The following is a 22,053-nucleotide window of genomic DNA, read 5'->3' as shown; positions in this document are numbered from 1 at the left end:
GTAGTCTTCCATGCGCAAAAGCTTTCCTGAAATTCAAGTATATGATATCAAAATTATTTTTTGCATCTAGTTCCTTTGAAACCCCATTATAGTATCCAATCGAATTTATCAGACAAGACTTTCCCTTAACAAACTCATGCTGTCTGAATTATTACTGCAGTCTTGTCTAGATGATCCTGCAATGCATCTTAACCAGTGACTCCATTATTTTCCTCAGAACAGAAGTTAAACTAACTGGTCTCTAATTACTCGTGTCACCCTTAGATCCACCTTTGTGAATTGGGAATACATTTGCACATCTCCAGTCTGTAGCAACTTCCCCTGAGTCCAAGGGTGTTCTCATAATTATGGCTAATGGTTTGCTTACTTCCTTTGCCTCCTCCTTTAATATAACTGGATAGATCCCATCCACCCCAGGTGCCTTTCTTATTTTTATCTTCAACAATTTCTCCTCCACTTTTTTATTACAAAATGATTAAGCACCCTGTTACAATTTTATAAACTTCTGGCAGTTTCCTCCCTTAATAATTCCTCATGTGTGAAAGTAGATGCAAAATCATCATTCAGATTATCGGCTATCTGAGCAGGATCATCAACAGTCGAACCATCGATATCAAGTGGACCAATCTGATTCATCCCCTTCCTTCTAGATTTATATAAGTAAAGAAGTCCTTGCTGTTTTTCTTAGCATCCTTTGCCAAAGATTTCTCGTAGTCTGCTTTCGCTTGCCTAACTTTCTCTCTGACTTAATTTCAGACTAGCTTATATCTGCCATAGGCTTCTGTGCGAAGTGATAATTTATATGCATCCCATGCATTTTTCTTCTCTGCCACAAGTCTCATTAGTTCATATGACATCCATTTATACCTAAACCTTGAACAATGTTTCTTAATCAGTATGAAAAGCCTAGTATTTTGTAGATGATTCCAGCCTAGTTTTGTAGATGATTCCAGAATATTCTAGAAAGTGGGAATATTGTTTCAACATTATAGAAGATTGTAGATGATTCTAGAGTGTTTTGCACAATATAAATTGAGGAGTAAGAGATGTAACCTATAAAATCGAACATCCATCATTCAGAAAGAGTGTTTGGCATAAGTTCTATGCCAAACCTCCCACTATTAGTTCCTTGAATGCTTCCCAGTTAGAATTTGCTGTTGGTGACATCATCAGTTGGTCCCGCTGTACAGAATTTAAAAACTGTCTGAGACCACTCTAATCACCTTTACAGAAGCAAAAATTGTTCCTAATTTACAATTCCATTATTTCTAATATTGCTTAATGACATTGATGAGTGAATCGAGTTGTTGAAGTTTATTGGTAATTTGATGGTTGTAAATTGGTAGTTACTGACCAGATCCAGGCTATGTTGTCCCAGATGGATGGATTTGGACCTTTTTATTAAATATGGTCTGACAATTGGCAGCTGAAGTTTAGCACTTCTCAATTGTAAGATCTTGTACCTTGATAACAGAAATCCAAGACCTACAAATGGAGGAAGATGTTAAAGCTGGTTCAGCACAAAAAAAAGGACTTTGTATTATTGTGATAATACAGTCAAATGTTATATTATTATAAAATTTATGACCTGTGTAAGAGGCAGCCAGAAATATACATGGTATCCTATCCTATCAATGATTTATCAGACCTATGCAAGCAGGAAGAAGGATGCCATTATTCCTCTATATAAGACAATGTGACTGCACTTAGAATATTGTGTAAAGGTCTGGAGGCCACACCTAAATAAAAGGCTTTGGAACATCTACAGATGGGTTCAGCAAAGAGCAACTAGGTAAGGAGCACAAATAATTGTCCTTACAAGATTCACTTCTGCCTAAAAGTTTGGAATCACAAGCAACAACAGTTTTCATTACTTTTTTTTGAAATTAGCTATGACAATTGACAATGTCAAATTTAATATAAAAATACACTACAAAATATTTAAAAATTTTTTATTATGCATTGAATTTACAGCAAAAAATATTGAAATGATTACTATTAACAACTATAATAATTTTTCATCAAAATATCCTGTATGAGATTTTATTGCTTCCTTACACAGACATGACATTCTGGCAATCAGTTTTATAATAGTATCTTGACTAACATTATTCCAATTGATCTGCGAGGTTTCCCATAAATTTTTAAAGGTGAGCAGACTTACACAGACTTGACGGTCTAGATCAGGGTCCGGCAAACTATGGCCCACTGGCCAAATCCAGCCCTTTGCCTGTTTTTGTATGGCCTGTGAGCTAAGGATGGTTTTTACATTTATAAATGGTTGAGAAAAAGTCAAAAGAAGAATAATATTTCGTGACAACGTGAAAATTTTATGAAATTCAAATTTCAGTGTCCATGAATAGTTTTATTGGAACACAGCCATGCACATTCATTTATGTATACGTGGCGCTCTCATCACTTCGCACTGCTCAGTGCAGTACAAATCACAGTGATGCAGTGATAACATGACAGCATTTTGAGTGCCACGCGTTACGCTGTACTGCAACATTTTATTTTATTACCAGTGCATACCCATCATGTCAAAACAAGAAAAGATGGGAAAAGTGGACTTTGAATGTTGCACTTTTAATGCTCTGTGGAGTTTGAAATTGTATTCAATTATTATAATTATACTTTGAATTTCATCAATAAAAAATTAGTGAAAATTTTTTTTTTCTCTTATTATATAAGTACCTACATAATATCCTCAATTTTGCCTCTTGGCCCACAAAGCCTAAAATATTTACTATCTGGCCCTTTACAGAAAAAATCTGCCCACCCCTGATATAGATGACCCCATAAAAGCTCTATTGGGTTTAAGTCAGGTGATTGGGATAGCCACACAATAATTTGCAACACCCGCTCTTGTTGTTTAGTTGCTGGAAAGTCCCTGCACAGCTCTAAGCTGTGCAGGGACTTTCTAGTTATTGTCTTGTTGGAATATAAAATTTATTCCACAAAGTCGAAGTCCAAAGGATATTGCATTATGTTCAAAAATTTCTATATAGATTTCTTTTCTTAAAATTTCTCCAATTCTGATGATGACACCTACTCCAGAGAACAGAAGAAACCTCAGATCATGATGGAACCACCACTGTGCTTGACTGTAGACACTAAACAATGTGGAACCATTTTTACTTCAGTTGATCGTCTCACAGAAAAAAAACTCTACATTTGGATCCAAAAATTTCAAATTTGGATTCATCTGTCCACAGCACATTTTTCCATTCTTCAATTATCCAATGGTGATGACTCTTAGCCCAAGACAACCATTTATTTCAATTTTCCGGTTTTAATAAAGGTTTTCTGACCACTACACGACCAGTGAAGTTCTGACTGTAAAACTTCATCTGGTTTAAGACAAAGTTTTACAGTCAATGTAGACATAGAAGTTACCTCTGTTCCTACTGAACTCTGTTCGGATTTCAGGTTCAGTAAGTCAATTACATTTAGAAATCACTGTTATGGTCGTATCTTGTGCTTCCATTGTTACATATGGTCATTCTGATCATGGTTTGTCCTTTAAACTGTCAGTCTCCTTGAATTTTGAAAGGTAGTTTTTTTTTCTCCTTTAAATGAAACATCTAGTTTTTTTGCCAATACTTCTCTTGGTATAGCTTTCTTTATACAGAGTCATAATAACACTTCTTTTTTTTTCAACACTCAGTTCCTTATTTCTTGCCATGTTTATCACGAAACATATAAAACTTATGCCAAACACTCTTTCTGAATGATGGATGTTCGATTTTATAGGTTACATCTCTTACTCCTCAATTTATATTGTGCAAAACACTCTAGAATCATCTACAATCTTCTATAATGTTGAAACAATATTCCCACTTTCTAGAATATTCTGGAATCATCTACAAAACTTACGCCAAACACTCTTTCTGAATGATGGATGTTCGATTTTATAAGTTACATCTCTTACTCCTCAATTTATATTTTGGAAAAACACTCTAGAATAATCTACAATCTTCTATAATATTGAAAAAATATTCTCACTTTCTAGAATATTCTGGAATCATCTACAACATTCTACCACTTTCAGAAATCTTGAATATTGTACAAATTTCTTAAATATCATTTCAGTTTTATTGAATTTTATAACTTATAATAAATATTTTAATAAAAATTGGTAAATTGGTAGTTGTTGTTTGGTTTTTAGGAGCATTAGCAACCAAGGCCATATTGCTCCGGGGATATGCGGTGGTCATTCCCTGACCTTTCCGCATCTTCTGTATTTGGTGGTCACGGGCTCGAACCCCGCTCTAATCAAGAAGCGTGTGCTACGCACTGCTGCTCCTGCCCACCTGGCTATGGAGGTGCCAAATTGGTAGTGATTCTATTTCAATAAAAAAATTTAAAATTAAGAAAAATGAGATGTGATTTCAAACTTTTAGGTAGTTATTCCCAATCTTCTAAGGTTCCACAGTTAAGTTGTATAATCAGCATGCTTACAGTTTAAACTATGACCAGTTTTTTAAATCACCAGAAAATTGTGAGGCTACAAAAGTAAATTTCAAATAGTACACTTTTTAGAACAGATTTATTGGCAGAATACTTTTAAAACTCTGTGCAAGTGTAATCAAGGCATGATAACTATTATAAAACAATCTGCAGAATAAAACATGAAACAATATACATTGCATGGCACAAGCTAATAACAGAACAATGTTAACTTATTTGCTGTTTGACATTTTTTTAAGTGGTATAATGTTAGTTCATATATCAATTCACAGGGTGGAAAGGAAGACCTAAGATTAATGTATGTGACAGTTTCTAATCTTCATTCCAAGATTGATAGAAGGCAATTAAATTGGAGTTTGGGAGCATCACACACAGGAAGCAAATTAACTTGTGATCTAGGACAAAATCAGTCAAGCAAATGCTACAGTGCCATCTGGAACATCTTTTTAAAAAAAGAATTGTCACAAATTCTGAAAAATATTTTCAGAGAAATATTATTTGCAACAAGCTTTAAATAATATAGCATGATATTTATAGTATTCTATTTCTTTCAGATAGATAAAGACAATGACAGCCTTCTTTTAGATGATGGAACAGGACATGTCTGTGTGAAATCTTTATGTACTGCACCAGGTGTTGGAGTGTGGTTATCACCAGGTATGCTGGCTTTAAGACACTGAATACAATCACTGATATTAATATTAAGATGTTCTCCAACGTAAAAAATTTCATGATATACAACTACACTATACAGTAGGGCCATATCATTTGTAGGAGTACTTTCCCAAAAATGCCTGTAGATGCTGAAGTTAACAATTGTTGATTATTATCACCCACACAAAATTTTGCCATAGTTATGAATTCATTGGCATGGAAGTATTTGTTAATCAATCATTTTCACAAAAAGTCCACCAGTCAGTGCACATATATAATCCTTAATGAAATCATTAGTGGTAAACATATAAATTACCAGACAAACTGAATCTGATGCTGTTATCTGTCAGTGGTGTTCTATTGTTTTGCTTCCACAGTTGAAATATACATAGACATTTTACACAATAACAATTTTTACAACCACCTAAAGGAATGGCAAAAGTCAAACAGCCTTGCATCCTGTTTGTAAAATATTCCTGTATTTACGTACATCCTGTACGTAACATATCCCTGTATGTATAATGTCCACTTGGAAAATTTTCTGGGTATCAATCTGTATTTTCTCTTGTTGGAAATATATGTTTGAATGGTTGTTGTCCAAGCTTCATTTGAGATTTGGAACATGTAAATTCTTTTTTCATGTTGAACAGCTGTGATGGTAATGTAAAGTTAAATATCGTGCTGATTGTAATATATATTTTCGTTACATTCTTTGGGTATCTGTCCCATTGGGCTGTTATCAAAATTTGCCAGCTGTGACAAGAAACACAAAAAAAACCGTTAGAGGATTTAACTTACTTTGGTAATTTACACACTTCATTAATAAAATCCTTTCAGGTCTGTATTACAAGTCCACAGATTTGATTTTATATGAAATGAAAAAGTTCTACAACAGAAGATAATATTAATTTGTTTACCACTAGAGACAATCATTAATGGACTAGTTTCAGGCCAATTCCAAATGTCATAGCAAATAAGATTGTATAAAACAGAATTATTGACTGTTGGGCTTCACAGCCAATAAAATCACCTGGGAAAGTGAATGATTTGCAAACACTTCCAGGCCATTGAATGCCCATGATGAACGAAGCATGACCAGAACCTAAACTGCACGTGGTCAAATAAATTCCCACAATCCACAAAATAAAGTCTCAAAATTTAACTGGAGATAAGCATATTGGCAAATGGCAAAGCTGTGAGATGTAAGGTTCTTCTGAAGTGCCAAAGGTATTGGAGCAATGCCTTCAGACTGAAACATTCTACATTTTGTGTACCATAAGAATTGTAGTATACAATGTAAAAAGAAAGTGCACACTTCAAGATGTGCAAAAAGCAGATATCACAGGATCAAGAGCCAAGAAATTTATATTATGGGGAAATGGTTTTTGGCCACTATATGTTGGCTTGTTGAGATTTTTTGATGTAGCCATCATGGTCTTTTATTATTACTGTGTTACGTTTGTACAAATGTATGTATGTTCACAAATTGATTTGCATGTTGTGTAAGCTGAAAAACCTGAATAAACTAATGGGGTCTCCTCTGCCAAAGATCAGTTAATTACAACCTGAACTGAAGAAGTCTTTAAGAATTCTTCTGGTCTCTGACAGGATTCAGACTGAAATACAATCATAGGATTATTTACCAATATAGTACACTCTCAAACATTAGCATAACTAGGATTTTTGTTTGGATTGTCTGTTAGATATCAACTGATTATGATTGCTTCAAGAAGGATTTCAAATTTTCAAATTGACAACTGATACTACAAAATATCTACGTATATCTTTATCATCAGCGATATTGAGAAGTACTGGAAACCTCGGGTGTGTTTTTTTTTTTTCATAAAATCGATTAATTTCAATTGGCTCAAAAAAGCTTGTTTACTGAACCATGAACGATGATTGGTTCTCCAAATCTGATTATATTTAAGCTGAAGTTAAATAATGTTTAACTTAACACTTCTGAAAATTCAGTTCACAACTTGCTATTTATGAACTCCGTTTGAAGCCAGCAAACTTTCAGCTTCCATAAAGAAACAATCTGATCTTAAGAATTCATGATAAAAAGTCAGCCAGCTACCAGAACACATCCATGCATGGGCATGCACAGAAAATTTTCCAAGGGGGGCTAAGCTTGAAGACAAATAATTACATCAATAAATTTTTATTTAATTTTTTGGGGAGTTTTTTCAGCAGTAGATTATAGAATACAGTATTGCATCAATAGAAGAACATATACATAATGCATATAAATTTCTCGATCACTTTTACGATTATAATTTGTGGAATTTTTTACTTGATCCCAGGGGGGACAATTTCCCCGTTTGCCCCCTCTGCGGATGCTCATGCATCCACAATTTATCAAATTTATCCATAAAGTCACATAGTTTCTGCTATGAGTGTATTAAACATCATTTGAAGTTGTACCACTTTATTGGATAATATCAGCACACAAATCATCTCTATACACCACCACAAACATTATGGCATACTACTAATCAGTTTGTTGTCAATGTATTGTTATTCATCTCTCATTAATATATTAAAACTGTGTTTGACAAGGAAGGCAACCTTTACTAATTTATTGAGAGGTGCTTTGGCTTGTCCTTCTAGACTATATTGGCAAAATAAGTTAGGAATTGCCATCCCATATATTTATTTACTTGGAAAATAAATCTGCAGTGACATTAGTTTTTATAAACTTTTTAAGTTCTTTTATAAATCTTTATTGTTTTCAAAATTGAGAGAGGATACATCCCTATATTGTATTGCATACATTATTCGAAACAAAAAAACCTACTTTTTATGGCTAATTATTCTGAGGTGTTTATTACAGCTATATTTGTTAAGATAGGATGTTATATCGTGAAGATAGGATATTAGAGCTGGAAAAGGAATTAGAAAATGTGAATTGAAATATTATCAGTTTGGCTGAAACAAGAAGAAATTAATCACTTATAAGTTTATCAAGTGGAAATCAGCTGTACACCAATGGAAACAGTGAAAGGAGTGAAGGTGGAGTTGGCTTTCTGGTCCATGAAGATATAAAAAACAACATTTTGGAATTCAAAGTACATTGCCAAGGATGTCAAGACTACTGCTCAGGATTTCTAAGAGGTACAAGCTAAAGGTTATAATGATTTATGCACCAACATCGAGCCATGATGATGAAGAAATGTACACCGAAATTGGGAGTCTTCTAGATGAGCAGAAAACCCACTACACTATCATTATGGGGGACTTCACTGCTAAGGTTGGAAAGAGAAAATAGTGCAGAAAGGGGAGCTATATGAAATTTTGGAATTGGTGAAAGAAATGAAAGAGGTGAAAGACTTGTGGAATTTGCAGAATCTCGAGGAATGTCAATAATGAACACTTTTTTTCAAGAAAAGGGTTAACAGAAAATGGACATGGAAGTGCCTGAATGGATTAACAACTAATGAAATTGACAACTAATGTTGTCAATGTATTGTCCTCACTAACAGAAGATATATCGTGAATGATGTTACTGTCCTGAACAAGGTAAGTGTTGGAAGTGATCACAAAATGGCAAGATGCACACTTTTTTTTTTTTTTTTTTTTTCATGAAAACCCCAAACACAAGAGGTATTAGAACCTATAGTACTTAGTACTGTACTTGGATTGGAGGTTGAGAAGATGAAAGAAGATATTTGTTGACATTAAACTTGAACTTCTGTAGACTAATTTTCAGGAAATACGTATGAAGGAAGGTGGTTCCAGAAAACGGCAGTTGAATGATTAAACCAGGAAGATGATGAAAAGTTGTTTCTGTGAGTTTGAAGTTGGACAGTAAATGGATGTTGGCTGGTGACAGCACATGTTCAGACTGTTTTAAAAGAAAGAGCGGGAATTATAGACGCCAATTCAGAAGAACTGTGCCCATGCAAGTATCTGTAGAAAAGGCATGCAGCAGAAACAGTACATCCATGAGACAGTGAGTGGAGAGACTCTGTTAGAGATGAGTCTTTAGTTAACCTAACAGCCCTCTTCTGAATGGAATCTAGAAGCCTGAGGGAGGTTTTGGGGGCACCGCCCCAGATGTGGGAACAATATTCCATGGTAGGGCATATTTGCAATTTGTACAGAGTGAAATTTTTTTTTTTTTTTTTTTTTCTTATTTTTGGTAGTTGTTGGCGCATAGGCTTCTGTGGCCATAATGTACCTCCCAAGGTTTTTGCAGTACTTTGATCCAAGCCCAAGGCGGGATTCGAACTCGTGACCTTTGGGTTGCCAAGAAGGCACTTTACCCACCCAGCTAGCCCGGTCGGCACAGAGTGAACAGCTGTTTGGAAGAAAATTAATGCTGAGAGTTAATGAGAGAACCAAGTTCTTTAGATGCAGAGGAAGCAATATTTGTAATGTGCTTGTGAAAAGAAAGATTAGAACGATAGCATAAGCTTAGTGTCGTATAGTGCATAATATAATATTGTCAATTAATCAGTAAATCTATTAATCTTGATAAACTTTATTGTAAATTAAATTGTACTTTTAACTCTATATATATATATATATATATATATATATAACGACTTAATCTAACAAATAATTAATACATAACTATAGTGGTACACGTGATACGGAAGTTGTATAAAGGGAACTCGTAGAAAACACTAGATACCGAAAAAAATATATATATAACATAACTGTTTTGCGATATAACTTAAGGATTTAATTTTTGTTTTGAATTTTATTGAATTAAATCGGAATCGTGACTCTGACCAGAGCAGCAAAGCAAAAGGCTCAAGCTAATGGGAGTGCTGTGGTTCAGGGGAGAACTGAGGGGGGGCAGTTGCCCTCTGAATCACAGTCTATTAAAATGCACTGTTTGCTTGATGTTTGCGGAGCAGTCGGGTACGGGACATGATACTGCCAAGGGGGATGTCTTTGTGTGTGCACGATGTAAGGAGTGCAAGGAAATCAGGCGACAACTCAGCGTTGTTATGGGCCTTTATGAGAGCTTGAAGGACAGGGTGGATGCCCTCGAAGGAAATAAATTGAGGGGCCCATCAAGCTCTCAGCTGCCCACATCAACGCCAGAGCTTGCACTTGGTCATCAGGCAACACAGAAGCAGCCCCCTAGGCAGAATGCGCTGGTCCCACAGGAACTAGTAGTTGTTGGTGACTATTGTCAGGGAAACGGGGAACATCCTTTGTAAAAAGGATAGGTGGAATAGGACCAGGGTATGTCTGCCAGGGGCAAAGGTTGATGACGTTGTAGAGCGGATATCATCTTTTAAGGGCACAAAAGGTGATATAATTGTACACGTTGGCACTAATGATATTAAGAGTAGGAGACCGGCGGAATTACTTAGCAAGTACAGGTCACTGTTGAAAAAAAAGCCGTGAATTAGGGTTGAACTTGAAAGTGTCTGCAATTCTGCCCAGACACGATAGGAGGGAGTATATGATGAGAGCCTTGTCGATCAATTCGGCCCTGGAGGGATTGTGCAAGGCTCAAGGGGTAGACTTTTTTTTCAGCCTGGACTGTACTTGTTAACAGGAGAGATTGCTTCTACAGGGATGGGATACACTTAAATAGAAAGGGTGCAAGAATTTTTGCTGATGCTGTCGAGGCAGTGTTAGGTGGGTCGGAAAACTGCTAGTTGGGGGGGATACAAGGACTAATAGATTAACAGTAGCCAGTGGCAGAGGTGGAAGTGATTCTTGCACTGCTTCTATTGAAATGAGCAGAAGTCTGAAAAACAAGATGCAGGATATTTCAGAGACTGCTGGTAGTCATTGCGGTACAAGTAAACACATGGGTTGTGTTAGGGTAACTAAGAATAGAAACAGGTGCATGTATACCTGCGTGTACACCAATGCTAGGAGTTTGGTAAATAAATTTGATGAATTTGAGGTATTGCTCAAAACATCAAAGGCAGATATTGTTGGGATATCAGAGACGTGGTGTCACACAGATATAAGTAATGCGGAACTGGAATTTGGGGAATACAATGTGTATAGAAAGGATAGACAGGACAGGAGGGGAGGAGGGGTTATGCTATTAATTAAGAAACACATAAAGTCCAAGTAAGTGAAGCCAGTCGACATCGATGGACAGGGCAGCGTCGAGTCAGTTTGGTGTGACATAAGCATAGGGAAATCAAAATTGAGAGTAGGAGTGTGCTATAGGCCTAATGACTCTGATGAGTATAATAAGATATTGTACAGGGAAATAGAGTGGGCCAGTAAATCAGAGAGTCTTATAATGGGGGACTTTAATTTCCCAGATATTGACTGGAATTTGTGGGTTGGTCACTCGCACACTAGCAAGGCTTTTGTGGATTTATTGGATGATTGTTTTCTACATCAGCATGTTCGTGAGGCACAAGAGGGAGCAATACTCTTGATCTGATTATCAGTAGTGATTCTTCATGCATTAAGAACCTGCAGATAAATGAACCACTAGGTGGCAGTGATCACAGTGTGTTGAAGTGGGATTTACTCAAGGAGGTAACTACCATCAGAGGTAAAGGGAAGGGTTTTTGTTTTCGTAAAGGCGACTATGATGGTCTGAGACAGTATTTAAATTCTATACAGTGGGACCAACTGATGATGTTACCAACAGCAAACTCAAAATGGGAAGCATTCAAGGAAGTAATCTTGGAGGCTACCAGGCTTTACATACCAACTAAGAAATATTGTTCAAGGTTTAGGCCTAAATGGTTGTCAGATGAACTAATGAGACATGTGGCAGAGAAGAAAAATGCATGGGATACATACAAATTAATGGGTGACATGGAAGCCTATGATAGATATAAGTTGGTCTGTAACCAAGTCACAAAGGAGATTAGGCAGGCAAAGGCAGACTATGAAAAATCCTTGGCAAAGGATGCAAAGAAAAACAGAAAAGAGTTCTTTACATACTTGAACTCGAAAAGGAAAGGGATGAATCAGATTGGTCCACTGGATATTGATGGTTCAACAGTTGAGGATCCTGCTCAGGTGGCTAACAATCTAAACGAGTATTTTGCATCTACATTCACGCATGAGGAGTTATTCAGGAAGGAGAATGATGTAGGTAAAGTAAACATTGGCAGTGAGCTGGATGATTTTGTAATAACTGAGAGGAAAGTGGAGGAGAGATTGTTGAGGATAAACATAAAAAAGGCACCTGGGGTGGATGGGATCTATCCAGTTATATTAAAGGAGGCAGCAAAGGAAGTATGCAAACCCCTAGCCATAATTATGAGAGCTTCTTTGGACTCAGGGGAGGTACCCATAGACTGGAGATGTGCAAATGTAACCCCAATTCACAAAGGAGGATCAAAGGCTGACACAAGTAATTATAGACCTGTTGGTTTAACTTCTGTTCCAGGTAAATTAATGGAGGCGCTGGTTAAAGAAGCACTGCAGGATCATCTAGACAAGAATTCAGTTATAGCTCAGACGCAGCATGGTTTTGTTAAGGGCAGGTCTTGCCTGACCAATTTGATTGGATACTATGATGTAGTCACAAAAGAACTGGATGCAGGGAATAACTTTGATATTATATATTTGGATCTTAGAAAGGCTTTTGATACTGTTGCACATGGAAGACTGCTGCACAAATTGGAGCAGTGTGGCATTGGAGGCAAATTGCTCCTATGGATAAGGGGATGGTTGAGTGGCAGAAGACAGAGTGGTAATCAATGGACACTGCTCAACGTGGACTAATGTTATTAGTGGAGTTCCTCAAGGTTCAGTGTTGGGTCCGTTGTTGTTTTCGGTGTTTATGAATGATATTGATGATGGGATATCAAGTTTAATGTCCAAGTTTGCAGATGATACAAAGGTTGGCAGGGTCGTTAAGGACAATACTGACGCTATGCTGCTGCAACAGGATCTGGAAAGGTTGAACAGATGGGCTGAGAGGTGGCAAATGAGGTTTAACATTGAGAAATGTAAAGTGCTGCATATGGGAAACAGTAACCCCAGAGCAACATATGAACTCTGCGTACTACACTGACAGTGGTGGAGAATGAAAAGGACCTGGGGGGTAATTGTGCAGGCAGATATGAAGTTCTCTGAGCAGTGCAGACGAGCTGCAAGAGTAGCTCATGGTGTCTTGTCAATGATATACAGGAATTTTTCTAGCAGGGATAAGGAGGTGATTATTCCCTTGTATAAGGCAATGGTAAGGCCACATCTTGAGTACTGTATACAGGTCTGGAGGCCTCATTTCAAGAAGGATGTAGAGCTGCTGGAACGGGTACAGAGAAGGGCAACAAGATTAGTAAATGGAACAAAGGGTTGCTCTTATGAAGAAAGGCTTAAGTTTTGCAAATTACAGAGTCTGGAGACTAGGCACCGGCGAGGTGATCTGATAGAGGTGTATAAGGCTTTGAATGGTTTGAGCATGCCCAATGCCAATGGGATTCTTCATCTTTCTCAGAATAATCACCTCAGAGGGCATAAATTCAAATTGAGGAAGGACGGATGTCGGATAGATGTGCGGAAATTTGCCTTTGGCCAGCGGGTGGTTGGTTGGTGGAACCGACTTCCATCACTTGTTGTTGAAGTTGATAGCCTAAACAAATTTAAAGCTCAACTGGACAGGTATTTCGAACGAACGGAGGGGTGAAATGGGAGTGGGTTTTTTTTTTTTTTTTTTGGCTGATGCTGAATAAGCTTGCTTTCTTGCATCATATGCCTCTGCTAATGCTAATTCTAATGCTAGAAGTCAGGGTAATCCCCAAAAGAGATATATCATCTTGCCTAGAAATCGGAGTGTCACCAAAGATAAGCATAGGAGCAGAAGGATCCTTTTTGCAAAATATAAGACAAGACTGAGTTTTAGAAGGATTTAAATCAACTAAGTTGTCTTTGCCCCACTGGAAAATTACCTGGAGATCGGCATTTAAGGAATTGGTAGCGGATATTCAAGAAGTTGAAGCTGATTGAGCAGGGAAAGGTTTCTCAAAATGGAAAGTGGAATGCAATGTGCTATCATCGGCAAAACTATGGATAGGATTTCCAGTCGATGAAAGAAGGTCATGAATATTCAATAGGAAATTAGTGGGGGAAAGAACTGAACCTTGGGGGACACCAGCAAGTGGAGAAGTTAGAAGACAAAGAGCCATCTATCATCACCGTCAGTGAGTGATCAGAGAGAAAACTGGATAACTAATTACAAAAAAACAGTTGGCAAACCACAAGATGGAAGTTTGTTTAGGAGACCTTTATGCCAAACACGGTCGAAAGCCTTTGAGATGTCAAGAGCAACTGTTTGTGTTTCAATGAACTTTTCCATTGAATTTGTCCATAAATGAGTAACAAAGCCAGATTATCACCAGTGGAATGACACTGACAGAATCCATACTGGTGATCGTTGATCAGACGTAAGGTTTCTAGGTAGTTTAACAGTTGGCAGTTAATTGATTTCTTCATTACTTTAGAAATGAGTGAAGTAATTGCAATGGGACAATAATTGGATGGGAGGGATTTGTCACCCTTTTTAGGAACTGGCTGGATATGAGCAAATTTCCAAACAGACGGAAAAATAAGAAACTGAAAAAAGGCAGCAAAGAACAGGAGTAAGTTCCGGAGCACAGGTTTTATGTCAACACTACTGCTCAGGATTTCTAAGAGGTACAAGCTAAAGGTTATAATTATTTATGCACCAACATCGAGCCATGATGATGATGAAGAGGTTGAAGAAATGTCTTCTAGATGAGCAGAAAACCCACTACACTGTCATTATGAGGGACTTCAATGCTAAGGTTGTAAAGAGACAAAACAGTGCAGAAAGGTGAACTATAGGAAATTTTGGAATTTGTGAAAGAAATGACAGACATGTGGAATTTGCAAAAATCTCAAGGAATGACAATAATGAACACTTTTTTTTTTTAAGAAAAGAATGAACAGAAAGTGGATATGGAAGTGCCTGAATGGATTAACAACTAATGAAATTGATAACTAATGTTGTCAATGTATTGTCCTCACTAACAGAAGATATATCGTGAATGATGTTACCATCCTGAACAAGGTAAATGTTGGACGTGATCATAGAATGGTAAGATGCACACTTGATATAAATATAAGAAAAGAAAGGAAAAAACTGACTCGAGTATACAGGGTGTAAACCTGTCTCCTCGATATAAAATATTTTTATTGTCTACATATGAGGAACTCATTCCTGAAGTTGTGCCGTGTATTTTTGAGACACCTTGTATAATACAAAGGTCTTTGAGATAACAGAAGAAGAGAAAAAGCAGCATGTACTGGAACTTTTTTAAGAACAGGTTTGAGCTTCTGCAGACTGTTCAGGACCAAGATATCGACGAAGAATACTACAACATTCTGAAAGTGATAAAACCCAAGAAACATATAAGTAAAAAGAAATCCAAAGAAGAAAAAATTAGTCAAGAAACACTTGTCAGGATGAACCAAAAACGACAAATGAAGAGAAAGATAAACACTGACAAGGATAAAATTGAGTACACTGAGTTATGCAAAGCCATTAGAAAGAGACTCAGAAAGGACATAAGAAGATTTAACACAAGAAAAGTAGAACAAGCATTAAGGGAAAACAAAGGACTTAAATCAGCAGCCATGAAGAGTAATACAAAAAGACAAATGGTACTGAAACTGAAGAAAAGCGATGGTGTACTGATAAATAGCAGAGAAGGTATAATTCAAATAGCAGAAGACTACTATAGAGAATTATACAAGGAGCGAGGGAATGATGCAGCATGTTCTACCTCATCCTTCCTGATGAGGTAGAACATGCATTGAAGAAATTTGAAGAATCAGAAAGCCCTGGGGAAGGATGAAGTTACTGTAGAGTTGTTAAAATTGGGAGGAAGAGACATGACAGAAACTGGCAAGACTCTTCACAAAATGCATTAGAAAAGGTGTGATGCCTAAGGAGTGGAATAATGCAATCATAGTTTTGTTGCATAAGAAAGGAGATAAATCAGAAATTAGAAATTATAGACCAATTAGCTTGTTATCCTACATCTACGAAGTTGTTCACAAGGGTCATTACTAACAAATTAGAAAGAATACTTTATGAGAATCAACCAAAAGACTGTGGATCACCTTCATGTAATATCGTAGCTAATGGAGAAAGAAAATGAATATAAAACACCATTATGCCTGGCATTTGTTGATTATGAAAAGACATTTGACTCTATACAGCATAAGGCAATGTTTCAGGCACTGAAAAGACAAGGTGTAGATATCCCATATATTATGATTTTGAAGAAAATACATGAGAACGCTACCTCCTTTATTAGACTAGACAAAGACTGTAGCAAATTTAAAATTGAGAAAGGAGTTCGACAAGGAGACACAATATCTCTGAAGTTGTTTACTGTTGCCCTTGAAGAAGTTTTCAGAAGATTGGACTGGTCGCAGAAAGGAGTCAATGTAAATGGAGAGTACCTAAACCATTTACGATTTGCTGATGACATTGTGATCATAAGCCACGATCCCAAAGAATTAGAGGAAAATCTTAATCAGTTATGCAGAGTTAGTAAGGATTTCGGACTAAAGATGAATATGGCTAAAACAAAAGTAATGGAGAAGTATGCCACAGAAAGGGATATAATCATTGAAGGAGCAGTAATTGAAAAGATGGATTCATATACTTATCTGGGACAAGTTATTAGCTATAATAATGATAAATGGCTGGAAGTCAAGAGAAGAATAAATTTCGGATGGATAGCATTCAGGAAATATAGTCACATACTGAGGAGCAATAATCAATTTGTCTGAAACGTAAAATAATGAACCAATGTACACCCCCACCATGACTTATGGAAGTGAAACTTGGGCACTCACCAAAAGAATGGAAGAGAAGCTGAGAACTACACAGCAAAGAATGGAACAAATTATATTAGGAATCAGACTGTCAGATAAGAAGAGAAACACATGGATTAGGAAGCGAACACAAATAAAGGACATTCTTATCAAAATTAAAGAACTAAAATGGTCTTGGCAGGACACAGCCTGCAGTGGATTGAAAATGGCTGATGATGATCATATTTGTTAATGAAAAAGAAATTCATAGAATTTTTTAAGAATTCAGATTTTAATGTAGCTTTGGTGTTTTTTTTTTTTTTTTTTTTGCAAAAATAACAGTAAGACAAAGAAGGTGATCAGTATGAATCAAAAAGATGGATTCCTCCATTATAAACCTGGAGAATTAGCATTTATGCTCTTAAGTGCAGAGGGCAGTAGGGAGGCATTAAACATTTTTTTTTTTTTTGTTACAACAGTAACAGAAATATTTCAGTTCACATAATACACACGCACACACACACAAAAAAAAATTTTATTTTCTGAGGAATGCCAATGCCAGAAACCTTGTAAATTATTTTTTACCTAATGTATTTTTATAATAAAAAATTCTACAATGGTGTATTTATTTTTAAAGTAGTTCATATAGCGGAAAAGTCACCAGGCCCACCTCTAATTTAAACATGATACAAGTATTAAAATAAAAAGACAAACAGCATACAGTAATATCACATCTGTCTCAATATGAAATGGAAATTTTACCCAAATGACTCTTGACCGGTCTTTGGCATTTCCCATGGCATGTTAAAAACGTGCACACACCTAGCAGAATGTTCCCAAGTCTGTCATAATGTGCAATTCAGAAGTAAAATATGTTTAAATATATTGAGTTTTATACTTTTGTTGAGTTTTATAATTTTACCTTTGACAAAGAGTGATATTTTTGAAACTGAGTGCCATTACTTATCAGTATTTTAATTTAAACTGTTAATTTAATTGACTTACAATTTTTTTTTTATGAGTAGCTTAAATAAAGTTTATTTTAATTGTATTTGAAGAGAAGCATCATTTCTTGTTTTCAGAAAAGATTTGAATTGTACTTAATAACATATCTTTTGCTTTATATAGGGTTGATAAATTTTTGATTATATTTTCTGAACAGTTCCTTTTCGAATAACATATTTAGCCTGAGAGGAAAAGTAATGGTGAAAATACTGATAGGATAGGTATAGTTTATAGTTTCCATTAAAGTGGATGAAAGTATATTTTTGGGTTAAAAGGTATGTTTATACAAGGATAAATAGGTACAGTAATTTGTAGCCTGTCTACAACAAATTCTTTCTTTTTTTTTTTCTTTCAGGTAAATACTGTATGGTGCTGGGAAACATTGTAAAGGCTGGCTTAAATTTACAAATTAGAGCCTTGAAAATAACCAATTTGTCATCAGTCTCAGATGCTGAAGCCCTTTGGAAGTTAGAAACCTCTGACTTATGGGCATACATCAATCACATAGAACTTAAAAAATGATATACCAGTTGCTTAAATAAAGTTTACTTTAATTGTATTTGAAGAGAAGTATCTTTTCTTGCTTGCAGAAAAAATTTTAATGTACATTAAGGGAGACAGAGAGAGAACACTCAAAGAATTTTCATTCTAGTCTGAGTTAGCCTTTCTTAGAAGGAGTGTAAGGTTTTTACCCCCCCCCCCCCCCAATTTTGTTTGTTTGTTTGTGTGTGTGTGTGTGTGTGTGTGTGTGTGTGACTGGAAGGTAACATTAGTTAGTGAGGATGATCCTTAATTATTCCTAATTTTCAGTTACGTTAGCAAATAGCTTTGATAAACTATCTATACACATTTAATTTTTTCTAACCAAAATTGCTATTGGAAATAAGAAATATTCTAAATTTATATATTTTTCTATATATAAATATATTTCCCTATTTTATATAAAAAATATAAATTTATATAATTTCGCTATTTTATATATAAAATAGTGAAACTGTGTCATTCCTCTATCATTTCAGTTCTCTGAAAAATACATATTTTTACATGGTTTTAATTTGTTCTCTTATTGTCAACTTTCAGTTTTCAGTAAGTTGCTATGTATTGGCTAGTCTCAAATAAAATCACATTTCCCAGAGGAGAAAGTACAATTTATTTCAAAAAAGTATCATTGCTCTGAGAGCAGTTTTATTGAGCACTGCTATCTCATCAGAGAGGGCAGACAATGTTAGAAAAATAAAAAGGGTGACAAAAGAAGTAGCTTTATAAGAAAATACTACTTATTGTTCAAAATTCCTTCTATGGATATAAAAGCCTAGTGAATTTCAGGCTAATCGAAAATAAAATGACAAAAGTTTTTTTTATAAGACCAGCAAGCAGCCCATTTTAATTTTTGTTTCCATTAATATCATCTGTTAAGCTGAGCATTATTTACTAAATCAAGAATTATACAATGCAAACCACTGCTTACAATAAGGAAAAAAATAATAAGCCTGGACAATTTCTTAAAACCAATTCCCCTTCTTCTATGATAGCAATGTTTCCCCTGCATAATAAAAAACTCATTATTACAGAGGAATTTAGATAATTCAATAGGTAGTCTTGTTTCGGCATGATTGACTTATTCCTCCCCTAACCATGGAAAAAGTTGTTGGTATCAAAGAGAATGCACTCACAAAAGTGGCAAAATTTGTGAGGAAAGAAAGAAAGAATTTTTAAGATCTTTCCAAAAAAATTTCATCATCACCATGTTCTCTCCACATGCCAGGTCCATGTCAACCAGAACTCAATCTCCACTTCCTGTTCATAGTTCACTTCTTCAGTTTACAAACAATAACTAATCAATCTTCATGAAATAACTTCATGACAGGTCGGATAAAAATAACTGGTTATTTTTGTGCTTGAAAGGCAATTAACAAAACGTTACTTATTTTAATTACAAAACATAGTATACTGGACACCATGGTAGGTAAAGATAACATTTTTTTAGTTGTCTTTACAATCTGGTACCCCTTCCGATTGATCGTTGTGAGTAGCAGTGATTGACAAGCCTCCCCACTTGCCGTTGTTTTAAAATCGGGAACTGATTTTAAAACAGCAAGGATAAACATCCTGAGACTAACCATAGCAGGCCAGGCATACCAATCACTGCTACTCGCAAAAGGAGTACCAGATTGTAAAGACTAACCCATTTTGCCTAATAAGAAATCGTTTGTCGGGCTCAGAAAAACCAAATATCAGTGATTAATGAATCACAACGCACAGAATGCAGACAGCGTCAACAGAAATGCTGATAGCCATCAGATTACTTATCTCATTCTCTTCTAAGCACATGAAGATGCTTAATAGCACTGAGTTGCTACACTGGAGGTAGTAGGTCTTAAATACACACCTCGAATTCTCTAAAGAGCATGGCAATAATAAAAGTATATGTCTAAAATTCCTCTTCAACCGAGGTCGATTTCATGAGGCGGAGTTGAATTTTCCTCACTTCTGGTTATCCTGCAGCACATGCAAATCAGCCGGTGAACACACCACCACCCTTGAGAGATTTTGGCAAACTGACCATTCAAATCTGAAGTGCGCTAATAGTAAACAGAAAAACTATATTTTTTTCCTTTAGTTTTTTTTCTCTTATAATTTTTGTAGTGCACTTTGATCACCTTCAACTCTTAAGAATGTGATGCTTGTTGTCAAGAACAAGAATCCACTTGCATTTGTTCGAGGATTAAATTCCGTTTATTTAAAAAGATATGGTTGTGAACATGGAGTTTGAAATGAAAATTGATATTTGAAATTTTATTAAAATGTTTTCCTAATTCATTTACAATCCATACAAAACAGGTTCACATTAACCAACTGTAAATGTATGGTGAACAGCAGGAATAAAATTAAGGCAAACGTAACATAAAAACAATGCTGTAATAGTAAGTGGGTAGATATATTAAAATTGGAAATACGGGTATTAAAACTATTTTCGGCTAGACTGAAAATCCACTGGTGCAATTATTAACCTTACCTATACATCATGGCGATATAATCATCCTCGAAATATGGATAGGTGTGCATTAAAAATAGCAATGATTTCTAGAAGTGGTCTACTTTTAGCGATTCCAAAATTACTTTTGGGAAACTCAAAATGAGTTTTTCGTAGCAGGAGTTACCTTAAACGTAGACGGCTTTATAAATAAAAATCTTTATTACAAAAGTTATCCATGCGATAAGGCTATATATTTTAAAGTAATGTGCTAATAACCTTATGAAGTTTTTCTTAATCTCTTCCCTACTGACTGTCTTGGTCGAGAAGTACGATCTAATATCCCTTTATCAAAATTTGGGTGGCCCTGAAAAGGGCCTTTTTTTTGTTTTAACGCTCTTTTTAGTTGCTTGTATACTTGGTGACTGCCTTCGTTCCTTCAGAAACTGCATGCTTTGCCAATTCTCCAGGTAATAACAGCCGAACGGCTGTTTGTATTTCGCGACTACTGAGCGTATTTTTTTTGCTATAATGCACTAAACGACTAGCTTCGCCAGCCAACCGTTCAAATAAATCCAATACAAAACTGTTCATAATTCCCATAGCTTTACCAGAAATCCCAGTGTCAGGATGAACTTGTTTCAGTACTTTATACACATAGACACTAAACGTTTCCTTCCTCTTCCTTCGTCTTAACTTTTTACCTCTATTACTGGCACTTCCAGTAGTCGGTTGAGATTTTATAGATTTTTTAGATTTACCGCCACCACTGATACTCCCTCCACTGAACTTAGCCGGCATTATCACAACGAAACCAAACACTCAATACAACAGAAACACAGAAATGAAATACATCACATTTCGCCACACAACTTATTTATAGACAAAACGCGGATTGAAATGAAAGAGGACGTTACTGTAAGCTATGCATCCGAGCACTTATATGATTGGTGCATTATGAAGTATTTTTATTTATCACTTTTTAGAGCAACAATTTTGGCGGGAATTATGTTGATTGGCAATGGCTTATTCGTAATTTTATATTCTTGTTTTCGATGAGTTTCCTGAATGCCAGAGAGTGTTGGAGTTTTTTTTTTTTTGAGATGTTAGAATCTGTTTTCAGTACCATCAGTTGAAGACGGTTAAATCAACTGGTGTTACAAAAAAATTTTAAAGCTTTTTTTTTTTTTTTTTGTTTCTGTTTT

At 35.7% G+C, this 22,053-nt stretch overlaps 2 protein-coding genes across 3 annotated transcripts in view; one reads left to right on the top strand and one right to left on the bottom strand.

The window, feature by feature from the left end:
* Positions 1–18,396, top strand: part of LOC150083401 (recQ-mediated genome instability protein 2-like) — a 41,875-nt gene extending 23,479 nt beyond the window's left edge. For both annotated transcript variants that reach the window (XM_090377245.1, XM_090377246.1), the window contains exons 3-4: positions 5,025–5,127; positions 18,230–18,396. In XM_090377245.1, coding sequence (XP_090233371.1) covers positions 5,025–5,127; positions 18,230–18,396 — 270 coding nt within the window. The remainder of the gene's footprint in view (positions 1–5,024; positions 5,128–18,229) is intronic.
* A 2,854-nt stretch (positions 18,397–21,250) lies between these two features.
* On the bottom strand, positions 21,251–21,649 carry LOC150083400 (histone H2B.2-like). Its single transcript, XM_090377243.1, has one exon. The coding sequence runs from the start codon at positions 21,647–21,649 to the stop codon at positions 21,251–21,253; it is 399 nt and encodes a 132-aa protein (XP_090233369.1).
* Between the last annotated feature and the right edge of the window lie 404 nt (positions 21,650–22,053).

Source organism: Mastigoproctus giganteus, chromosome 7 (assembly GCF_048544385.1).
Source record: "Mastigoproctus giganteus isolate SK-2022 chromosome 7, ASM4854438v1, whole genome shotgun sequence".
NCBI classification, from domain to species: Eukaryota; Metazoa; Arthropoda; class Arachnida; order Uropygi; family Thelyphonidae; genus Mastigoproctus; species Mastigoproctus giganteus.
Note: the sequence above shows the minus strand (reverse complement) of the source record. Positions and strands in the feature narration are given on the sequence as shown.

Excerpts from the sequence above, each read along its gene's own strand:
- LOC150083400 (XM_090377243.1), bottom strand. The coding sequence starts at position 21,649 with ATGCCGGCTAAGTTCAGTGGAGGGAGTATCAGTGGTGGCGGTAAATCT.